Source organism: Canis aureus, chromosome 32, assembly GCF_053574225.1.
Source record: "Canis aureus isolate CA01 chromosome 32, VMU_Caureus_v.1.0, whole genome shotgun sequence".
NCBI classification, from domain to species: domain Eukaryota; kingdom Metazoa; phylum Chordata; class Mammalia; order Carnivora; family Canidae; genus Canis; species Canis aureus.
Window position 1 is genome coordinate 32,987,068 of NC_135642.1, and position 22,942 is coordinate 33,010,009.

At 37.1% G+C, this 22,942-nt stretch overlaps 1 protein-coding gene across 9 annotated transcripts in view; it reads right to left on the bottom strand.

Moving 5' to 3' along the window:
- The window catches only part of HERC1 (HECT and RLD domain containing E3 ubiquitin protein ligase family member 1), a 184,014-nt gene that overhangs the window by 14,000 nt on the left and 147,072 nt on the right, over positions 1 to 22,942 (bottom strand). For 7 of the 9 annotated variants that reach the window (XM_077881394.1, XM_077881389.1, XM_077881393.1 and 4 more), the window contains exons 51-69: positions 22,120 to 22,376; positions 20,911 to 21,038; positions 19,808 to 19,935; positions 18,570 to 18,770; positions 17,089 to 17,219; positions 16,121 to 16,320; positions 15,624 to 15,729; positions 13,624 to 13,770; positions 12,928 to 13,029; positions 11,716 to 11,889; positions 10,130 to 10,423; positions 8,649 to 8,714; positions 8,372 to 8,497; positions 7,271 to 7,409; positions 6,021 to 6,202; positions 4,962 to 5,117; positions 4,060 to 4,182; positions 3,010 to 3,112; positions 662 to 831 (exon numbers count right to left, since the gene is read on the bottom strand). In XM_077881394.1, coding sequence (XP_077737520.1) covers positions 662 to 831; positions 3,010 to 3,112; positions 4,060 to 4,182; positions 4,962 to 5,117; positions 6,021 to 6,202; positions 7,271 to 7,409; positions 8,372 to 8,497; positions 8,649 to 8,714; positions 10,130 to 10,423; positions 11,716 to 11,889; positions 12,928 to 13,029; positions 13,624 to 13,770; positions 15,624 to 15,729; positions 16,121 to 16,320; positions 17,089 to 17,219; positions 18,570 to 18,770; positions 19,808 to 19,935; positions 20,911 to 21,038; positions 22,120 to 22,376 — 2,933 coding nt within the window. The remainder of the gene's footprint in view (positions 1 to 661; positions 832 to 3,009; positions 3,113 to 4,059; positions 4,183 to 4,961; positions 5,118 to 6,020; positions 6,203 to 7,270; positions 7,410 to 8,371; positions 8,498 to 8,648; positions 8,715 to 10,129; positions 10,424 to 11,715; positions 11,890 to 12,927; positions 13,030 to 13,623; positions 13,771 to 15,623; positions 15,730 to 16,120; positions 16,321 to 17,088; positions 17,220 to 18,569; positions 18,771 to 19,807; positions 19,936 to 20,910; positions 21,039 to 22,119; positions 22,377 to 22,942) is intronic. The other 2 variants (XM_077881396.1, XM_077881395.1) reach the window with 1 other exon arrangement.

Genomic DNA, 22,942 nt, shown 5'->3' on the forward strand with positions numbered 1-22,942 from the left:
GGAAGGGGATATGACTCTGCATGCAGGGCTGAAAGCCACTGTAGCAGCAGGCATTCCAGACATCTCCCATCCAAATCTTTCCCTCCTTCATATACAGGGTAGGCTGAAAACACATCAATTTCTTGAATCTTCTCTCAACCTCTCAAAGGCTCATTTACTTTATACTCTGTAGAATGGGGATGACAAGACTTCCTGCACAAACACAAATATACTATGTATACCACACTAGGTATAGTACTATGTCCTATTACAAAATATAAAAGTACTGTTATTTCATTCTTCCATTTTCTAGATCAAATGATGCTCCCAGGACCTAATCTCACATATTACCACAGTAAAAATGATGAGGATGATAGTAGCAAAAACCTATAAAGTACTGCTTATTATGTGCCAGGCCCTTAATGAGTGCAGACACACATATACTCAGTTAATCCCTTTAATCGCTTTGCTATACCATCAGATTTTTTTAAAACCATGGTATAAATATTTATTTGACCACATTCAAGAGAGAGACATGCCCATTGGCTCACAATCTGTCCCGTGGCAAAGGGATGTGTGTGAGGCACTGTAGATCTCAAATGTTTCCTAGCTTATCCCTTTCCCAAATGAGGAACATTGTCGAATTCTAGAATATGAGAGGACAAGCAAGATAAATATTTACCTGCCCTTCTGAATTGCTCCCCCAGGCATATACATCTCCAGTTGATGCCAAGGCAAGTGTGTGCTCAGCTCCAACTGCCACATCTTCGATGACCACGCCAGCCAGGACAGGGATCTGCTGTGGTCGATTGTGATTGCGAGCACGCCCCTCTGGCAAGCCTATCAAGCGATCTAGAAAAATAGTAAGAGGAAATTTATGGATGGGATACAACAGTCCTTTTATGTTTTCTAATGAGTCATTTAACTTTTCTGGTGGAATAGCAATGATAAATTTAACTTATTATGGCAAAAGCTGCCATGCTGGTTAAGTTATACTGGATTCTGAGTAAATGAAGTTTGAAACAATTCCTTTGCAAAATGTCACAGACTCCTTATTCATAAAATAAATAAGTCTAAAATTAGTAGCTTATTTCTTTTAAAAAATATTTTATTTATTTATTCATGAAACACAGAGAGAGAGGCAGAGACACAAGTAGAGGGAGAAGCAGGCTCCTCACAGGAAGCCCAATGTGGGACTTGATCCCAGGACCCTGGGATCACTCCTTGAGCTGAAGGCAGACACCCAACCACTGAGCCACCCAGGCATCTCTAGCAGCTTATTTCAACCCAAGAGGTACTTCCAGTATCTTCCTATTTGAGAGGACTAGCACATAGTTAAGAAAGGCCTGGGGCAGTCCGGGTGGCTCAGCGGTTTAGCGCCGCCTTCAGTCCAGGGCCTGATTCTGGGGCCCCAGGATCGAGTCCCACGTCAGGCTCCCTGCATGGAGCCTGCTTCTCCCTCTGCCTGTCTTTGCCCCCCTCTCTCTCTCTGTCTCTCATGAATAAATAAATAAAATCTTAAAAAAAAAAAGGCCCGACAGTTCTTGCATTCTAAGAAAAGACATCACTCAACTTGCCTTGTCCTCAAACTTCCAGCCAACCTCTCCCTTTACCTTAACTTCTAGAAAGTGCCAGCCCCTGTTGTCTCATGTCCTCTAGAACCATTTGGTATGGCCACCTTCTGCAGCCTACCTTTCACTCTCACTACTGCACTGAAGCTATACACTTAAAAGCCACAAGTAATTCCTAACTGCCTATGGCAGCAGCCTCTTCTCAGGCTCCACCCTCAGAGCCCCACATAACCTTCTGCTGACCTGGCCTCAGCAACTTCTATCCCACAGAGATTCTGTACTATCTTGGCTCAAACGCTACCTCTCTCTTCACTTCTTTCAAAGCCAACTCTCCTGAGTCCTCTTTCTGTGTTCAGCTGCCCTTTCTTCATATTCCTCAAGAGTTCTATGTACTTCTTCTTTTACTCTATACTTTCTCCTCGAGTGTCTTTTATTTTTTTTTAAGATTTTATTTATTTATTCATGAGAGACACAGAGAGAGGCACAGACATAGGCAGAGGGAGAAGAAGCAGGTTCCCTGCAGGGAGCCTGATTCAGGATTCGATCCCAGGACCCTGGGATCATGACCTGAGCCAAAGGCAGACGTTCAACCACTGAGCCACTTAGGTGTCCCTTCTTGGGTTTCTTAGAGCCTATTAACATGGTTTTAAATACCATCATTATGCAAATCTACATCTCTATAACCAATCTCTTTGGAGTTCTAGATCCAAACAAATCACCAATGACTTGTTAGACATCTCCATACATATACCTAGAGTATATGGCCCCAGTTCAATATGACCAAGACTAAGTTCCTTATCTAGTTCCCTGAAACCAGCTCCCTATCCTCAGTTAGGGACATCATTCCTCTAAGACTAGAAACTTCATTCATGACATTTCCTCCTCTTCCTCACATCTGCCTTACACACTTCTCAGTCACTACAACTTACCAAAAAGTTCTGCTTAAGATGATGAATATATTGCCAGAGAATCCCACTATGGATGCTTGGATTAAGAATCCAATCAAGATCTGAATGCTGAATGACTGAACCCTGAATGACTGAACCTCAGGTTCTCAGGTTCCTAAGACCTGAACCTGGAAGGGCTTCCTGGAAGGGCTTCCTGGAAGGGCTAGGAAATTAGAGAGGATCCAGAGGAACTCTGGTGGTCAAGAAGTATTTATGGTGGCACAGTGTAGGCAGCAGAAAGGAGGATGGGAAGGGACTTTTGGCAGGGACTTTTCTAGCAAGAGCAAAGGCTCTGGCATAAGAAGCCATCAATGGGGAAGAGAGTTTACTCTTATGACAAAGTTTAGGAAAAAGGAGCAGAAAAGTAGCTCGTGAATGAAGGTCATAGTGGCCATTCAACATCCAAAACAAAAAATTACACAATTTAGAGCACTTTCTATAAAACTGGAAGGCGAATGTTTCTATAATGTACATGCAAAATAAGCCATTTTAATGCCTGGAAAATGCCTTACCTTGACCAAAGGTATACACATGACCATCTTTAGTCAGTGCAACAGAAAACTGAGTTCCACAAGCAACTTTTTTAATGCCAATTCCACAAAGAACATCAACTTTCTGCAAAATATAAGTGTAAGGCACATACTTTAAAAGAAAATAAAAACACTTTTGAATTTGCCTATTAGCATGTATAAACTCAAGGACTAACTTCTTATAAAAATACTAATTGTCATCTACCTGTTTCCACCCAAATCCACATTCTTAAATGTTATTTTCTCATACTGCTCTACAAATTAGCTGAATTTGTGGGAGGGAGTATGGAGGCAGGGGCATTTGACTAAAATTCCAAGGACCCCACGTGAAGCAGAATCATTCCTCTGGGCACCAGAGACCAAAGAGAATCCTGTAGCTTTTTAAATAATGTTGGGAGACCATGTAAAACCATGGGCTGCTCCAGTTAGGCTTTTTATTACAAATTACATATGATAGGACATCTACAGTTGAATATACATTAAGTATTTGTAAATCATGCTGCTTGTTAAAAGTGTTAAGAAAACTCCTAAAAGAAACTGCACAGTTCTTCTACAGAGCCAAGAAACCTTCTGTAATGTGAATATTAGCTTCTAATGTATTTATTATTCCCTAGGTTTCCTTTTTATTATTTTTTAAAAGGAGGTGCATACCTGTATAAATCAGGGGTAATAATCAGCTAAAATGGTAGCTGCAAGCAGAAGGATACAAAAGATTCTTCAAGGTTCCCTTCCTAAGACACTCTGGATAATATATATCTATAATTATGTCTTCTCTACATGGGAGATAGTCCTACATTGCTCACCCTATGGAGACAGAGGCTTATCCTTGCACATTTTTACATTCAGTTTAGTGATTAATGGCTTATTTAAAATCAAGATCTAGAATGCTGGACATTTAACAGTAAGCAATAAAAGCTTCTAAACTTCATTATGAATTACTAAAATGTTAAAGGTAAATTATTTCCAACTATAAAGAGGCACTTGACATACACTAAAACTGCACTGAAATTCTGGAGTAAAGACAATACTGACCTGAGGGGAAGATTTTGCAGTGGAATTTCCTAAGCCTAGTTTTCCATAGTCCCCATCTCCAAAAGCCCACACCATGGAGCCATCTGCTGATACTGCCAAAGTGTGGTTTAAGCCACAAGCCACCTAAAGAAATAAAAGGGTATTCAGTAAGGCAAAATCATAGCACTAAACCATATATACCTGTTTCTGGGATTCTTTTTCTCCACTTCAGTGAAAAACTTGGCTACATATATATATATATATTTTGGCTACATATATTTTTATTTAAATTCAGGGCCTTCTACATATGTTAACAAAATGTATCAATAAGAAAAAATTCCTAATGTCCACAAATGAAAAAATAGGTTTTTCTTCAAGGTGAAAGAAAGCCTTCAAATATCTGTGGCTAACTCAGAATCAGAGAGCATAAAAGAGGAAAGGTACATATGAGTCAAAAACACACCAGAGACAGTCTAAGGAAGCATACAAAAAAAGATAAAAATATCTCCTACTTAAGAGGTAATCTCAATGTGTACAGGACAAGGAAAGCAGTAGTCCCAATGGTGCTGCAATTCAACTATCTACTTCCAAACTACCAGAGGGCAGTCACAAAAATGTGTATGGTTTAAAGGTTTTATATCAAGTTGTATTATGGATTTTGGGTTTTAAAACATATACATCCTGAATTAATGCTGTCATTTGTTTGTCAAATATAGCTTAAAATGTGAATTTTCAAATCAGGGAAAAAAAATCATGAAAAATTATCAAGTCAGCCAAACTAAACGTACGTGATGTTAAGTAAAACTGATGACTCTAGTCTTCTTTAAAGGACAGTGTCTCAGTGCACACAGAAGAAATAACCAGATAGAACAAATTATATGGAAATATGACCAGATAGAACATATTATTGACTTATTTCGTGCCTGTCCAATCTGATATCCCTCCAGTGCAGTCACTCTCTCTGGAAGTTTTTTGTTAGAGGTGTTTCCAAGACCCAGACGACCGTAGTCACCATTACCGAAAGTGAACAGTTTGCCATCTGAAGTTACCACTGCTGAGTGCTTGAAGCCACAAGACATCTACAGACAAAACCAAAGATAAAAAAAAACTTTAAGAGGGTAAACTAAGAAAGAACAAAATCATTTTTGGTTATTAATATAGTAATAAACTTTCACTGACAACTAACTTAGGATCTTTAAAGACCAGTATGTCCTACCTGCCCAAGTGGGCCCTCCTGCTCCCCCCAGGCTGAATGATCTCAGCATCCTCAGGAAGACCAAGCTAAACAGCCTACACCTTGGAAGAATTGTTGCTATGCTTTATGCTATGTACAGATGACCTAGACCACATGTGATAGTATGTGGGGAAATTATTTGTAAACTCTATGGTGCCATGCAATTTTACAGTATTAGATCACTAGTTGATTTTCTAGAGTATGTATATGAATTCAACATTTGTAACAATAATGATAAAAGGAAAACTCTACATTCAACTTATTACTGTACCAAAAATTATGGGGCAGGCACTAAACCCCACTGTGTTTCTTCCAAGCACCTGAAATATCCCAGCCTGGGCCAACCAGCTGTCTCAGGAGAAAGGAGTCCCATTCTAACACCAAAGTCCATTCAAACTTCTAATAAGCTCAAGAACGAACAACCAAAAATAGTGTAACTCTTGTAAGGACTTAAAATATATTTATACTGGGGATCCCTGAGTGGCTTAGCAGTTTGGCGCCTGCCTTTGGCCCAGGGTGTGATCCTGGGGTCCCAGGATCGAGTCCCGCATCGGGCTCCCTGCATGGAGCCTGCTTCTCCCTCTGCCTGTGTCTCTGCCTCTCTCTCTCTCTCTATCATGAATAATTTTTTTAAAAAAAATCTTAAAATATATTTATACTATCATTTCCTGCTACCTAAATTTGAGAGCACTATTCAACAACTAGTATGTTCACATTCAAAGGCAAACTTATCCACATCCTGCCTGACCTGCACCACTTCTTCTCCTTGTAAGGCCTCGATCTGCCTGGGGCGCCGCTGCCTGTCACTGTTCCCATGGCCGAGTTTGCCATAATCACCATCTCCCCAGCTAAAGACCTCACCACTCTCAGTCAGGGCCATTGAGTGCCCATCAGAACCACAAGAAGTCACCAGCTGGGTCACCACAAATCCTGAAACAGAGCAGAAAGCCAGTAAGAATCACTGGACGTTAAAACTCTTTATTTGCAGCTACTACAGAATACTCTCAGCATGGAAAATCAACATAACTGTACTGCACAAATATAAACAATGTCTTTCATTTTAAATCAAATTTGAAGCCATAACCAAGTAAATTGGGAGCAATTTAAATTTAAATAAATGATTTAAATAAATGATGATGACAAAGAAGAAAAGGAAGGTGATGGGAATAGTTATAGTCATCAAGGCCTATGTTCTAGCCACTCCTAGAAATGCTTTACCTGGGTTACCTCCTTTTCTATTTTCACAAAGAACGTATGAGGCAGATATTATCATCACCACTTTTACAAATGGGTTAACTGAGTCACAAAAAGGTCTAGTCTGGCTTGTGCAAAGTCCTAGAGACAGGATGCAATAGTACTGGATACAAACCCCACCCTCCCATCTCCACTGCTGTGCTCTGGGAGGAAGAGACCTCAAGGAAGACAACTTAGCACTATTTCAGAATTGGTTCTGAACTCATTGTTACTTGTATGCTTTTACTTAAAAAATCCTCTTTGCTCTCTTTGTAGGCTCTGGAGTCCGTAAAAGTTGACTTAAGAAACAAGCCAGGAGCTCCTGCAGTGGTTTTTCCAGAAGTATTTTTTTTTTCCCAAGTCAGAGAACTCTGACAGAGGTACCCTTTAAAGTCTTTAGAACATCTGCACATTTCCATATCAACTGATTTTTACTTTTTAGGAAACACATTAATAGTTATTAATTAATAACTATTAATAGTTGCCTAATTACAGTTTTGCAATTTTAAAGAATTTGTTTACAATCTTCAGTGAGTCTTAAAATAGTTTTTATATCATTGAATTCTAGCACTGCCATGATAAATAGCTTGCAAAATAACATAGCTTAAAAAATGAAAATTAGGCTGTACATCCTAAATGAGAATCTAAATCAGTGACCCTCTATGACTTTATCTAGCAAAGGTTTGAGATGAGTTCCAACATAAGCTAACATTCCTACAGTTAGGCCATAGTTTCTGACCACCTTTTAACTGAGCATAGTTTTACCTTGTAGGGCTGAAATAACTGTCAGCACATGAAGGTCATCTGAATTTCCTTGTCCCAATCTTCCATAACTTCCTTCCCCACAAGCCAACACTGTGCCATTGGCCTGGATGACGAAGGTACAATTCTGACCACATATGACCTAGTATAAAAACACACACATATATTATCCTTTATTATATAGCTTTAACACTTAAAATGATTCTATGTATACCTAGGATATCTTTATTAATTCTTTTATCCTTTCACTAAAGAGGACGGGTTGATATAACTATGGGGTTCCTATAAGCTCTTGATTATTAAAAAAACTGCTTGCTTGAGTCCAATGAGCCTTGTATGAGGTTCATTGGACTATTTAAAATCATTTAGAACTATGTGATCTACAGGGATTTCAGCCAATTGTGCACAGTTTATTTATTTTAAAGATTTTATTTATTTGAGAGAGAGAGTGTGTGTGTACATGTGCAAGCAGGGGGAAGGGTTGCAGAGACAGAGAAGGAGATAATCTGGAGCAGACTCTGCACTGAGCACAGAGCCCGACACAGGGTTCAATGTCATGACCCTGAGACCATGACCCAAGCCGACACTTAACTGACTGAGCCACTCAGGTGCCCCAATTGTGCAGTTTAAATAATATTAATAACAAAACAGAAAGAGGAAAGGGTGGTGGGGAAATATTAAACACTGGCTGGAGATTATCAAGAAGTGGAAAGCTGAGGGGATATACACAAGAAAGAGGAGTGCATCCTGGGACTTAGTAACATGGAGAAGAATGGAAGAGAAAGTAGCAGCTTGAGAAAGGGCTTGGAAATAGACTACCATGATTATTAGAGGGGTGTCAATAAAATCTAGCTAAAGATCTCTGTAAGTTAATGACCACAATACAGAATCAATAATTAGGAGTTTGTTAACATCTATAAATACATACTACACAGGCCTAATGCATGTTAATTCATCACATTTGAAAGCAAGAAAAATTTAGAAAGTTATTTAGTTATTCCTCACAACAGATTACACAATGGGTAAACTTTATCTCATAGTAAGGGAATCAGAAATGTTAAGAGTTCCCAAGTTTCTTCTCCACTTCTTTGCCCTATTAGTCACCTGTTGGGCCTGTGAGAATGAGGGAGCTGCTGCAGGTACCATTACATTCCTTCCAGCTTCTGCCAACTGTCCATGCCTGCCAGCACCCCACAGGTAGACATCACATTTACCTCCCAGGTGCCAGTCCTAAAAAACCACAATCATCTCAAAATTAGGTTCAACCATACATTCAAACAAACATGTGCCAGCCTCTATAAGAGATACCAGGTTACAAACAAACAAGCATTTAGAACCAGAAGATTTACTGAGAATCGCCCACATAGTTATCTTCACTGACCTCAGGTCTGGAAGTTGCCCAAGACATAATTTGTTCATCCATGCCATTAATCCATTTACTGTTATCCTACAGGACACAGAAAACATCAGGATCAATCTTGCTTAAACAAGACTTATCTTTTTTTTTTTTTTTTTTTTTTGGAAAAAAAAAAAAGCTTCCCTCACCCCCAACATGAGGCCTGAACTCAGGACCCTTAGATTAAGACCTGAGCTGAGATCAAGAGCTATATGCTTAATTGACCAAACTACCTATGTACTTCAAGATTTATCTGTTATTAACAACTAAGTCTTCTTTCCATAAAAAAGTTTAGTAATACTATAAGAAAAATTTTCTAATGGTATAAGAAATTAAGAACAGTTTTATAATCATGTCAAACTTGACTATGCATGGTTAATATTTCCCTTTATCATAAACACTTTATGATCAACTGTCACCATCACTACCACACTGGTGATTCAAAATTAACCATTTATGTTTTCTGAGCACCAATGGGCACAAGGTCATGTGCAGGAGTCACCACCCCCATGAACTTGCTGTACAGCAGCAGGCAGGTCACTTCATCTTTCTAGGCTTCAATTTCCTCATCTACAAAATGACAGATTTGGGGCAAAAAGGCTTAGAAGGATGCTTTTTGTTTTTTTAAGTTTTATTTATTTATATGAGAAAGAGTGCATGAGAGCATATAAACAGTGAGGGGGCAGAGGGAGAGGGAGAAGCAGAGTCCCCGCTGAGCAGGGAGCCTTATGTGGGGCTCAATCCCAGGACCCTGGGATCGTGGCCTTAGCCAAAGGCAGACACTTAACAACTGACTGAGCCACCCAGGTGCTGCAGAAAGATACGTCTTAATTAAATTATATTTTATATCTAGATAATTTCCCTCAATTCACATTTATTTTATATTATATCTATATATTTTGTATTCAAACATTTGTATATATATAAATCATAACTAAATAGGTTGTTAGGTCAAGCACTGGTCTGCTCTATCTATGCAGGCATTTCATTTACAGCATAGTTTCTACATCCAGACATTCCCAAATACAATCAAAGAAAGGACAACTGGAATGCTCTTCTATATTCTCATTTTATGGTGATTAAAACATGTTTAAGGTATCAAATAATTGAGAATCTATATGTGGAATAAATCCACAAGGTGATCCAAGCAAAGATGCTAAAATATGTATAAATAAGGTACAAAACAAGGAACCTATGAATGGACAAAAAATGAGAAAATAGGGGACTATGTCACTGAAAGTTAACAAGCTTACAGGAGCCTCCGATTCTCATGTAAACCATCTTTGTCACCATAGAGGGTTGCCATAAGACTGAAAGTGACTATCTGAGAGCAAAATATTTTAAGTTTATCTAAGGGCATCCTTCCGGCTATCCCAGCTAGGAAATACTTACTGAAGGTCTTTTACTTGCTAAACACTCGTGAAACAATCTGAGCTATATATAGTAGCAGTTCATATTATGCTTACCATTAGGAATATAAGTTCATCCTCTGGAACAGGCTCTAGATCAGGAACAGTAAAAGATTCTGGAAACTGTGCTCCATTGGTCAGGGCTTCAGCAGCTTTTATGGTGGTTGAGAAACATTCTAACCAGGCCCACTCATTTGGATTCCAGGATGCTGGGTCAGGGAGGCAGTTCTGGTGGTGTGGTGGCACTGGAGGGTTACATAACAGCTGATCCAGATGCAGTCCCACAGCGAGGGAAGCCAGACATTGCATGTAGGGGCTATGAACAAGCTGATCACCACAAACCACATGAGGCTAAGAGGAAATACAAGAATGTTAAATTGAAGAGCTTATACCAAATATTATAAATTAACCTATTGTATTCTGAAAACCTGTAATTGTATTTTTTAAGTTTACTGGATTTTTTTTTTTTACATCTGAAACTAAAATGTTAACAAAGTGGAATTTAAACAAAAACTTAAAAAAATAAAAATAAATAAAAAGCTGTTTAAGATTTTTACTTTGAAATAATTTTAGATACACAGAGTTAGAGATAGCACAGAGAATTCCTGTAAATCCTTAACTTCCTCTAATGTTAATATCTTATAAACCAAGAAATTAATATTGGCCACAATACTAACTAAACCACAGAATTTTATTTGGCTTTCCCACTGATGCCCCTTTTTTTGCTCCAGGATCCAATCCAGGACGTCACACTGCATTTAGCTGTACAGTTCCACTATAGTTTTTCATTAATAAAAAGCAGGTAACCAAACCATGGCAACCTGCTCCTGTTTCACATTTTCTCCTTTATAAGAAAATCCTGGGAGCCATCAAGGGAGATCCCTCCTCCATGGCCCTCCCTAACTGTGGCAGAGCAACTCTGTGAGACGCTAAGCCACTCGCAAAAGAAAACCTGGGCAAATGCATCAGTGAAGTTAACCAGATACAGTAACAGCTGATTGTATTAATGTAGGTTGGTCAAAAAAGAAGGAAAAAAAAAAAAAAAAAACCAAAGAGCACTGCCTAGAGGCAGTACACTGTGACTACCAAGGGCTGGAAAGCCAACTACACAGGATCACAGCCTGGGCTACAGGTCCAAATTCCCTTATTTCTCATTCTAGATTTAAGGACCCTACTCAGTTCAGCCTTAGCTCTTCCACTAAACTTTCCACAGGGATTCCCCTGATAAACAGAGAGAATGTTCATTCTGATATCCATATGCACCCCCACACCTCCCAAGTGGAGGACGGCAAAACCACATAAAAATAGATTTATGGGTCCAGAAAGGGAAAGTTATGTTCTACAGCATAACTACTGTAAGAAGTTTTGAAGCGGATATGTAATCTGAAAAAAAATTATACAAACATATACAAATTTGGGGGTTACTTTAAAATTTTACTGCCACTAAAATAAAGTAAAAGCAGGCTGAGGATTACTGAACAACTGTTTTAGGCATGATTTAACTTTATTTGATTCTGCCAAAGAGCCCCCACTCATTTTTTCCTCAGATCTTATGCTCTCATGGAATAAATTCAAAGCTGCAATTCAAATTCCAGAGCAGGAACTGCTCTGATCTGTAACTCTATCAGTGAGTGTCAAGTTACCTTTTCATAGGCATACTGCTCCTGAAGCATCACGGGTAGTCGCTCCAGAAACGCTCTCATGCAGGGAGCCATGTTTAATCCCAGAACACCCTGCTGTTTCAGCGCTGTCCTACAGGTTGCTAAAACATGATTGGCAGCAGCCCATTCTGCTGTACAATTCACGACCAAAACATCCTGACAGAAAATAAATCATGCCACGTGATAGATTTGTTTAAATAAAAGATAAAAGAGAGAAAATTCTATTACCATTCATATCTGAAATTCCTTCCAGTTATTGCATTAAACACTTTTGCTTTTTGGACAATTTACACCGTACCTTTAATGCCTATAACTTCAAAACATCCTGAATTTTAAGTAAAAACAGATTAATAAGAAATAACCATAAAATTTGTGAGCTATCTTGGATTTGCTGATTCTCCTTAAGGAGACAACGTTAATTCTTTACTATTTCATAGGACTTGTAGGACAAGGTAGCCAGTATATTTCAAAAGCCAGACATGACCACGCGAGTACTAGAGGCAAGAGTACTTTGTCTGCTGAGGGACACATCTGCAAGAGAAGCAGCACTGCTCTAACTGGCTCTAGGATTTATTCTACATAGGCCACCATTGCCTTGGCTCTGATTCTATATTATGGACTGTTCATGAAGGTTTACAGCCCATTTTAAAAATCTTTTAACTAATAAAATGTAAATTAAAGTAGTACATTGGTTCTATTTATGAAGGGTATAAAGAGCAAGACTGCAGGAGATAATGTCGTATCAGAATTACTTTAGAACAGGGGCTAATTTTTTTTTTTTAACTAGAATATTACATTTGAAAGCCAAGATACATTTTGTATATTTGAGTTAAAGGTCTTTGGTCCTCCTTTTTAGAGAAAATTCTTTTTTTTTTTTTTTAAGAGAAAATTCTTTTAAGAGTTTACTGCTATCTCAAAAAATCATGGCAGAAAGTGAAAATCTACTTTATAACAGTGGAAATTAAGTTGTTCAATAATTAAACATTTTCATCAAAGTCTAGGGTATAGTAGAAAGAATACTAGATTATAAATCAGGAGGCCTGGGTTCTGGTTTTCCTTCTGTCACTAGATAGTTGTATTATTAGAATTTTATGTGAAAGTTCTCCTCTTTTACATAAATAGAGCTGCTTAGACTATGATTCTAAGGTACCTTATCGACTTCTACTCTAGAATTTAACATAATAGCAAAATTACCTTTGATCTATTTGAGCAAGCAGCTACCCCAACATCTGGAATCCATACTGTAGTCTGAATAGCTCCAGAGCCTATTACAACAGTTTGCAAGACAGAGCCATCCTAAAATGAGATGTATTTATATCAGTGCACATCACTTAACCTTAGTCTTTATTTTTTTTTAAGATTTATTTACTTATTTTGAGAGAGAGAGACAGAGAAAGAACGAACATGCATGCACAAGAGTGGGGGCATGGGAGAGGCACAAGCAGCGGGAGAGAATCCCAAACAGACTCCCCACTGAGCAGAGAGCCCGATCTGGGGCTCAATCCTATGACTCCGAGATCATGATCCGGGCCAAAACCAAGTCAGATGCTTAGCTGACTGCCCCACTCTTTATTTACATTTTTAAATTTATGCTTCACATTCACAAAAACATAGTCTAAAATCTACACCGGCTAAATTTAGCAATGTCCAATTACATAGCTACCATCCAATTTTCTGGGGCCTTTTCTAGATGACTTTAAAACTATATCAAAAAGAAAAACTAAGAAATAATTTTGAAAGGAGTTTCTTCAGTTATCTAAGATCTTAGAACACAAAATATTCCTAAGATTGGTTGGGTTAAATTTTATCATATATAAATTAATAATAAGCACTTAAGATAAAAATAACATCTATATTCTTACCCTTAAAAAAAAAAATCTATATTCTTACCCTTAAAGACCAAATGTTCATGAGCCCACCCAGTCCACCAGACACGAGGGCCAACCCATCAGAACTAAAGGCAACAGTCCGGACAGGGGTGATGTGTCCTCGTAGCTGATAAACACACTTGGCTCCGGCTGATTTCCTATATCCATCCTGCAATTCATTTTTAATACATATTGAAATTAAAACAAATTTATAGATTCAATATTTAGAATTCACTCTTGAAAATTTTGTATTTTATAATGTGGCATAAAATTGGGGAGGAGAGAAGGACACCTCTCTCAAAAGGTTTAGCTTGAGAGAATAATAAAGTATCAATCTTGTTCTCCTTTGTTCCTTTGTGAGTGTGTGTGTGTTTTTTTTTAAGATTTTATTTATTTATTCATGAGAGACACAAAGAGAGAGAGAGGCAGAGACACAGGAAGAGGGAGAAGCAGGCTCCATGCAAGGGAGCCTGATGTGGGACTCCATCCTGGGTCTCCAAGATCACACCCCGGGCTGAAGGCGGTGCTAAACCACTAAGCCACCAGGGCTGCCCCTCCTTTGCTTTGAGGCTGAGTTTCATCTTTTTTTGACACACTTCAAAGTGAATTTCCTATTCTTCAAACTGGCAGAAATAACATTTCTAAAGTTCCAATTATCTCTTAGACACAGAAAAATTCTAACTTCTGCTTTTTAATGAGTATTTTTAAATTTAGCTTTATGGAATTTTCATTTTTAGCCCCTAAAATTCATGCATTGTACATGTTGGTTTTATATTAAGCAAGTACTTCTTTTTGCTGGCCAGTGGTTTTTTGTCTGCTACTTGGTGTCTATTTTCATGTTTACTGTGCAGGTTTTAAAAGCGAGACAGATAAGACCTGTCCAAAGGGCCACTCTCTAGCACAAACAGCAAATAAAATTTATCTTTAGTGCTTCCACTTCCACTTCTGTGATATTTTCCTCCCATTAGTGAGTTATTTACCTCTCCCTCTTCACCCCTCTCTCCCTGCCATTAAGCTCTCTCTTCCTTCTAATTATGACAGAGTATAATACTAGATGTACTTATTTACCCAAAGATGACCTAAGGCATATTTCTTCCAGGGGTATTTATATCTCGAGCAAAAGAGAGAGCAACAGAAGGTACAAACTGTTAGCTCAGGGATGTCATTTGACCACCCAGTGTTTTAAAGAATTTTAATTCAGGTGCCAATGTTTAACACTGGGAGATTTTACTTAAAACACTGGATTTTTTTTTAAAAGATTTTATTTATTTATTCATGAGAGACAGAGAGAGGCAGAGACATAGGCAGAGGGAGAGGTAGGCTCCATGCAGGGAGCCCAATGTGGGACTCAATCCCAGGACCCCAGGATCATGCCCTGCACCGAAGGCAGATGCTTAACCGCTGAGCCACCCAGGCATCCCAAAACACTGGATTTTTTGCTTCTATCAGAAAAAACTGAGATAATCTAGTAACAATAGCCTCATTTCTGGAGGGTGACAACTCTATGGCAGCTGTGTCCTTTATAGGAAAGATATATGCTTCTAAGTTTTTTGCTTGTTTTTACCCTCTCCATGCCTCCAACTCCTAGCTTCCTAGATGCCCTGTAAGCATTTATCTGAATTTGTAACCCCTGTTTAAGGTAAAGGAATTATTCTTCATAGGGAGAATTTTGGTATCAAAAGGAGGTACTTTGGACAAGGGTGCTCCTATTTCACCACACCGAAGACTTAAAACTTAGGACTTCTCTATCTGTAGTGTTGAATATATCCAGTCCCATAAATGATCACACCTCAATATTTCTTGAATAACTCACTTTAACAAGCAAACATGTTGTCCTGACTTATAAAAATAAAGCTAATTCAGAAAACACACAAAGCATGAAAATTATTCAGGCTTCCCTAATGGATCTTGCCCTTTTGGATACTAAGTATTGAGTATCTCAGTAATCAAGGGAGGATTACTTTGATAACATATACCATCTATGGTTTCAGATAAGGTCTTCAAAAGCACCAGAACATTTACCTGGCAACTGGACTCCTGGTCCCACCATCCTTCTGAACCAGCTGCACTGGTCTGCGTGATATCTTGTGAAATACGCCAAACACATACTAAGCCACTCTGACAGCCACTTAAAAAAAAAATTGATCACATAAAACCAAGACATGTCAATATGCAGAAGTAAATATATTTTTGAAAAGCAATTAAGACCTGATAAAACTAAAACAGTATTATTTTTTACATTTATAATGGGTATGCTATAATCTTTTACAAGAAATACAAATAGAATTAATATTCTAACAACATCACACCCAGTTAAGGAGATTGCACACCAAGGTCCACATTGGAAAATTATTCTTTTTTTGTCTAAGATGATCTCACAGTATTACACATTATGAGAATTGCAATATGCAATAAACTGTTTAAGACTACTGAGAAGCCATGTTTAATGCAAGTAACAGTCTATACTAATATAAAAATTAAGATACACACACACACACACACACAAATTTATAACATACGTAGCCATCAGCAAATGCAATTTGGATCCTTTCCCTGGGAGGCTGCACCAAGCAATGCCATTTACAATAGATGGATGGCAGAGTGAATGTAGACAACGCCAGCATCCTGATATAGGCCCCCAGAGTTTCACATTTTCTTCTTTGGCACATGTCATAAGAATATGACCTGTTGGGTCCCACTTCATACTAACAAGAGTATCCTTAAAATGGTAGGGAGAGAAAAAAAATCATGGTAATGCTTCCTTCACAAATACTTTAAACTTAGTAATTTATGACCTGTACTTCTATTACTCAATTATTTTGAAATCAACGTTTTATGAAAATAAGATACTGTCATATCATTCCCAATAACTAGACCTAGACTGCATTATATGTATTTATTTGCTGTAGTCAAAGTTCAGTAAATGCTAGTTGAATAATGAAATTCTGATTTAGAAGGAATATTCATCTTTCACTAGCATTTTAAGTTTTTTTTTTACTTATAACCATTAAAATATAAAAAAGAAGAAACTTTAAAAAAAGCAGCACTCCTCATAACAAAATAGTGAATATTATGAGAATCTAAGATATATTTGTGTTTATATGGCTGTCATCATTGTATTCTTCTGACACTTCTTCAACACCTTCCAACTCCTGGCTTCATGCACTTATACCACTTGCCTAGAGAGCCCTGTAAACATCAAAATTAGCAACCTCTTTTTGAGGTAAAGGAATCATTCTTCATAGGTGGAATTTCTAGCATTTGACAGGGGGTGTTCCAAGGGTGTTCCATTTCACTGTTTTGGTTTTACTTCTTTCTTGGCTTGATGGCTTTCTTACACAGATTTTCCCATGTATATACATGGCCCAAAGACTTTGTTAACAATAAAATACTCAATTGTAAATGACTGATGTAAAAAGTTTTAAAAAACTGGTATCAGGCAATACTATGTAATAAGAAAAATAACCATCTGGTAAAGATGCTTTACCTTATGTGCATCAATTAGAACAATGCCTCCTTTCTCAAGTGGTTCTTTTGTTCCCAGTAACAACTTTCCATCAAAATATCCCACTGCAAATGGTCTGTCTTCACTGAACCAAGCAATGCAAGTTACAGACACTAACATGATAAAAACAAATTTCAAAAAGAAAGAAAATATAAGCGATTCCTTTGTCATTGTCTAACTTAAAGACAGACTTTACAACAAATATATGGTACTGCAACCACTGCAGGTAATTTTCCAAAACTGATAGATTTATTATACCAAATGTAGGCTAAAAGCAGAGATTCTGTGTAACCCACTTTAGAAGTGTTATTTATAAGTGACAAGGATTACCTTCATTTTTTTGTTTTTTTTTTTAGATTTGTTTTATTTAAATCCAATTAATTAACATATAATATATTATTGGTTTCAGAGGTAGAGGTCAGTGATTCATCAGTCTTCCATAACACCAAGCGCTCATTACATCCCGTGCCCAATCATTTTTAATCTTTAATTTCTTTTCAGGTAATTATTGAAAAATTAAATTCCCTTGCTGATTCCAATTCAATGTACTGGTTTCTTTCCTTTTGGCCCAGAATCTACCATGAAACTGAGAAATAAAATAACCCAAGTCATAGAAAGAAAATTACCTGTCTCTTTTTTTGCTTAAAATTCCCTACTCAGTGTGTTGCCATATTCTACCAAATACGTCCTATTTCTAACAATCTACATTCATATTTGCTTCTTTAAGTACAAATAACCTTGGAAAGCTATAAGAGAGGTAAAAAACAGAGTTTATCTATGAGAGTATAATGGAGACACAGGAACTGAGTAGATGGGAAAAAGACTTTTCACTGTTTATCTTTTTAAACTTTAAAATTTTTCAACCCCATGAAGGCATTATCTATTTAAAAAAACTAAATAATAATAATAATAAAAATCCTTGTTCTATTGTTAATAGAATACCATGTAAGCTGAGACTGTAATCTGTGAAATGCTCCACCCCCCCAAAACAACTATGTAGTAAAATGCCTATGCATCCAAAGGGAACACAGTAAGAAAATAAATGAAAATATACTTCCTACTAACTCTTGTCACACCAGAAACTTCTCTCCTCCTCTTCCTATTTCCTCAATTTTATTCATTTGTTAACAATTTCATTTCTACCAATAATTGTAATTTTTTTCTCTTGGACATTTCTAACTTTCAAGGGAGACTTGGAGCCCTACTCCAAGAGTTCAGACACTTATACAAAGAATGAATGACTAATAAAATACTATTAGATTTCATTTTGGCAGAGATGTATTGTAGATGTTGGAAGAGAAATATCCTTCAACTTAGTAACTAATTAAAATGAAATATCAACCGGACAATTTAGAGAACAAAGCCAAAAGTAATATTCACTCAACACTTTTAAAAGTGCCAAAAAATTAAGTTTTTTGATTGGGAGAATAATTTCTCAATTAGACACAAGTCCAGTCATTTACCATCCTTTCGATAGCAATGTTCCAATTCTCGACGGTGCATGGTGGACACATCAACAACTTCAATCAGTCCTAGAGATCCATCCATCCGTCCCACCAACAATAATTCTGGAGACTCTCCTGACCACGCTGTAGCTGGACCCTCCTCTGGCCAAGCCAGGGCAGATACCCAATGAGGCTGAATATCTACTAATCCTTTTCCTCCTAAAGAGGGAAAAAGTTGTTGTTGTTACTTAATTTTCATAAACAATAATAAAAAATAAATACTACTCAATTTTAATAGTACACTCAAGGCAGTCCCCAATTTCAAAATAGCCTAATAATGACTACAACTACAAGGCAGGATCCTTCATTTATATACTATACATGATTATCAAATTCATAGGCTTTTCTGTGATTACTAATGGGATAAAAATGATAGCCTTATTACAGAGGGAGTAAAGGAAAATACTCAGTGTAGAAATGTCACATGCTCTTTTCCTAATAATTACTGAAAATTAAACATAAGAAATTTCCCTATAGTTAAGGCCAGCTGTTCCTTCAAATATATGAAACAGAACAGCTATTCTCTAAATATGCAAAAATTAAAAAATATGGATAGGCCTGAGATTACAATAATCTTTACTTTTTAGAGACACAGTATAAAAAATTGACATGAGTTTGTACTGGTGAAATGGACAATTTTAATAGAAGTATTTCAAGTGATTTCTATCACTGAAAACTCATAGCTCAAATCCTATTATGAACACTAAATACTCAAATCCTCACGTACAGTAGTACGTGAAGAGAACTTTTAGTTTACAGATACCAGATTAGTCAAAACTCCAAGAAAGGAGTCAGGAAACGAGCACATCCTCTTTAATTAACTAATTAATTAATTTAAAGATTTTATTTGAGAGAGAGAGAGAGAGAGAGAGCATGAGCGGGGGGTGGGGGGGAGCAGAGAAAGGAGAGGGAGAAGGAGAAGCAGACTCTTCACTGAGCAGAGAGCTCACTCATGAGGCTCAATCCTAGGACCTTGGAATCATGACCTGAGCCAAAGGCAGATACTTAACCGACTGAGCTACGTAGGCATCCCCAACATCCTCTTTAATTTAAACCATAATATGTGTAGATCTACAAAGCTGATGAATAGATTGTAAGTTTCAGGATGAAAGGAAGCCAGTGTTTGGACTCAGAAAGCTAAGAAAAAGGCTTAAAAAGTACCTTCAGTAGTTTGCTAGTATTGGCAGGGCACTTACCATTAACTTGCCAAATATTCACCATCTTTTCCAAGGCCCCAGCTAGGTATTTGCCACTGATACTCCAGGAAACAGGTGAGAAACTTGGATCACTGGGTGACCCCAGGCTTTCCTCAGCATCTCCTTCTCTAAAATATAAGAGACATGTATGGAATTCTAATCCTCATCATCCAAAAATATACTAAACCCCAAATCTTAAAATAAAATAAAGGTTTCTGATGGACTAGAGTATATGATACAGATTCTTTCATTTTGAAGGCTTGGCGAGCAGCAATTTGACAATCACATATTCGTTCATATTTGTCATGATGTGAAAAATGTAGATTTATAAAAGGAGTGATGCTTAGGCTTCACATTTAATGTAGTACCTATTTTGTCAACAAAGACATTCTGATTTTGCATGGGTTGTGTATCTGGGTATTATTCAGAACACACTGACTCTTGTTTGCCTAATCCCTAGGAAAGTTCTCAGAAAAGAAATACCTACAGCTAGCTATAAAACTATAAAAACTGTTATACTCTGCTACAGAGGAAATATTAATTTAATTCCTAAATAATCCTTAAAGAATAATGGAAAATTAGGCTATTGTTTGTAGAGCTTAACATTTATTATGCTAGCACAGTAGACCTTGATTTAATTCTAAGTCCAGATATTGATAGTTAAATTTTTTATTTTCTTAATTACTATCCTGGAAATTTAAAAACATACATTGAAGATATATAGTAAGACTATTGTATAAGAAAAATGGTAAAAAATTTTTAGTAACAATTTGATTATGTTAACATGACCAAAATGAAGCACGTCAGGATTCTCTTATTTTAAAGCAAATTCTTTTTTTTTTAATTTTATTTATTTATTTATTTATTTATTTATTTATTTATTTATTTATTTATGATAGTCACACAGAGAGAGAGAGAGAGGCAGAGACATAGGCAGAGGGAGAAGAAGGCTTCATGCACTAGGAGCCTGACGTGGATTCGATCCTCGGTCTCCAGGATCGCACCCTGGGCCAAAGGCAGGCGCTAAACCGCTGCGCCACCCAGGGATCCCAGGATTCTCTTATTTTAAACATTATACCAGAAGAGCAGATGTTAGTACTCACAATCTATTGAACACACAGGTTTGTTGCAGTGAATATTGCTTCTTAGTAACATTCCACACTCGGATGGTACCATCATTCCCACTTGTTGCCAAGAGTCCTTTTTTATTACACCAAACACAAGTCATTACCTGTAAAAGTTTAAAAAGTCCAACAATTTTTTTAATTAAGTTTTTAATTCCAGGATAGTTACTATATAGTGTTATATTAGTTTGAGATGTACAATATAGTGATGTAACAATTATGCACATTACTCAGTGCCCAACATCATAAGTTAATCCCTATTACCTATTTCACTTATACTCTATTCACCTCTCTTCTGGAACCCTCTGTTTGTTTTCTGTAGCTAGGAGCCTGTTTTTTTGGCCTGTCTCTTCCTTATCCCTTTGTTCATTTGTTTCTAAAATTCCACAAATGAGTGAAATCATGGTATTTGTCTTTCACTATTTATTTCGCTTAGCATTATACTCTCTAGCTCCATCCATGTTGTTGCAAATGGCAAGATTTCGTTCTGAAAAAGTCCAACAATTTTAAGTTTTTATTTAAATGATTGTCATCCTCTATCAAATTTTTTAAAAATCTGAGGAAATTGTAAAAGAAGAACATTCATGTTATAACCTAATATACATGATCTCACTCTTCTCTAATTGGCATGTAAACATACATCTATTTGTATGGCTTTAAAGTACTACGCCCAAACTCATTTGAGTTACTGAAGATACTGTTAGAATCTTTACTAAACATATTTATTTAAATCAATAAAGTATAAATACTTCAATGTATTTAAGTGTTCTACCAAATAAACATAACAGACTAAGAGGTGACTTTTAATTGGTAAATAATGGAGGTCAGTCTTCATTTCCTAAATTGCCCTTGTCAATGCTCAGGAGTCTAGTGAGTTAGATTAAAATAGTGCGGACAATTTCTTTTCCACTTTGCATGTATAAGCCTTCATCTTTTGTGAGGCAATTCCCTTGGTTTTTTCTCATCCCTTATCTGGTTTTTCTATTTGTATACTATTATGTCAACCCAACATAGAGAAAGGAGAGCTGGTAGCTACTAGACAAGTATTGATAAGAGTGTGTGTGTGTCTGTGAGAGACAGACACAGAGAGAAAGGCTAAGATCTGAATTGTGAGCTCTTTAAGAAGAGCAGAAACTATTTTATCTTACATAAAGTGATTAACAGATTTCAAGGGCTCAAAATACATACTCTGTTCTGATGAGCCTCCAACTTGATAAAGGAGCATTTTCTGAGATCTCCTCCCATATCGGCGAGTGTTTGGGGAGTAGTTTGATTGTCGCGGTCATGCGCAGCAAGAGTGCGCACAAGCTGTTGAGCAGCCCATTGCCTATGCTGTGAGGACAGCCTGGAGGAGAGGCAGCAGGCTGCCAGGGCATTAGCCAGCTCCAGAGGGCCTACAGCAGAAGGATCATAGGAAGGATGGGCATACAATTGGGCAGTTAAACCTGCTTAAACAAAACAATGAAATGATGCCCAGGTAAGAGCTGGTAGTGGTAAACAAAAAAAATGGGTTAACCCATATCTTTTAAGAATTAGCACTTTTGCAAGCAATCATTTACTAAAATATACATAACAAAGTATAAGCATTTATCTTATATAACATTCTATAGTAAATCTGATTCACTGAAAATACATATCTCTAAGGACACACAGACTGAGAATGCAGCAGAAATAATCTTAAGGCCAGGGCAGAGGCAGCATACCCTAAAAAGTAAAAGTTTGGCTTTTGCTGCTCAAAAGTGATCATAACAACCAGTCAAGGGCCTGAGCTAATAGATCCAAAAGCCCATCTATCTTGGCCAAATGGTCCTGATGAAGAGAAGGGTAGACAATAGTGATTAAAGAGTCCCTTCAAACCATAACCATTTTATGACAAATAGAAATATAGCACTAACTTTATCTAGGTTTTACTAAGGAAACTAAACAGGATTATTATCTATTAGTGACTCAAACCATAGTCTAATAGAATAATCTAATCAAACCAGACAAATTTGGTACATTTTCTAATATT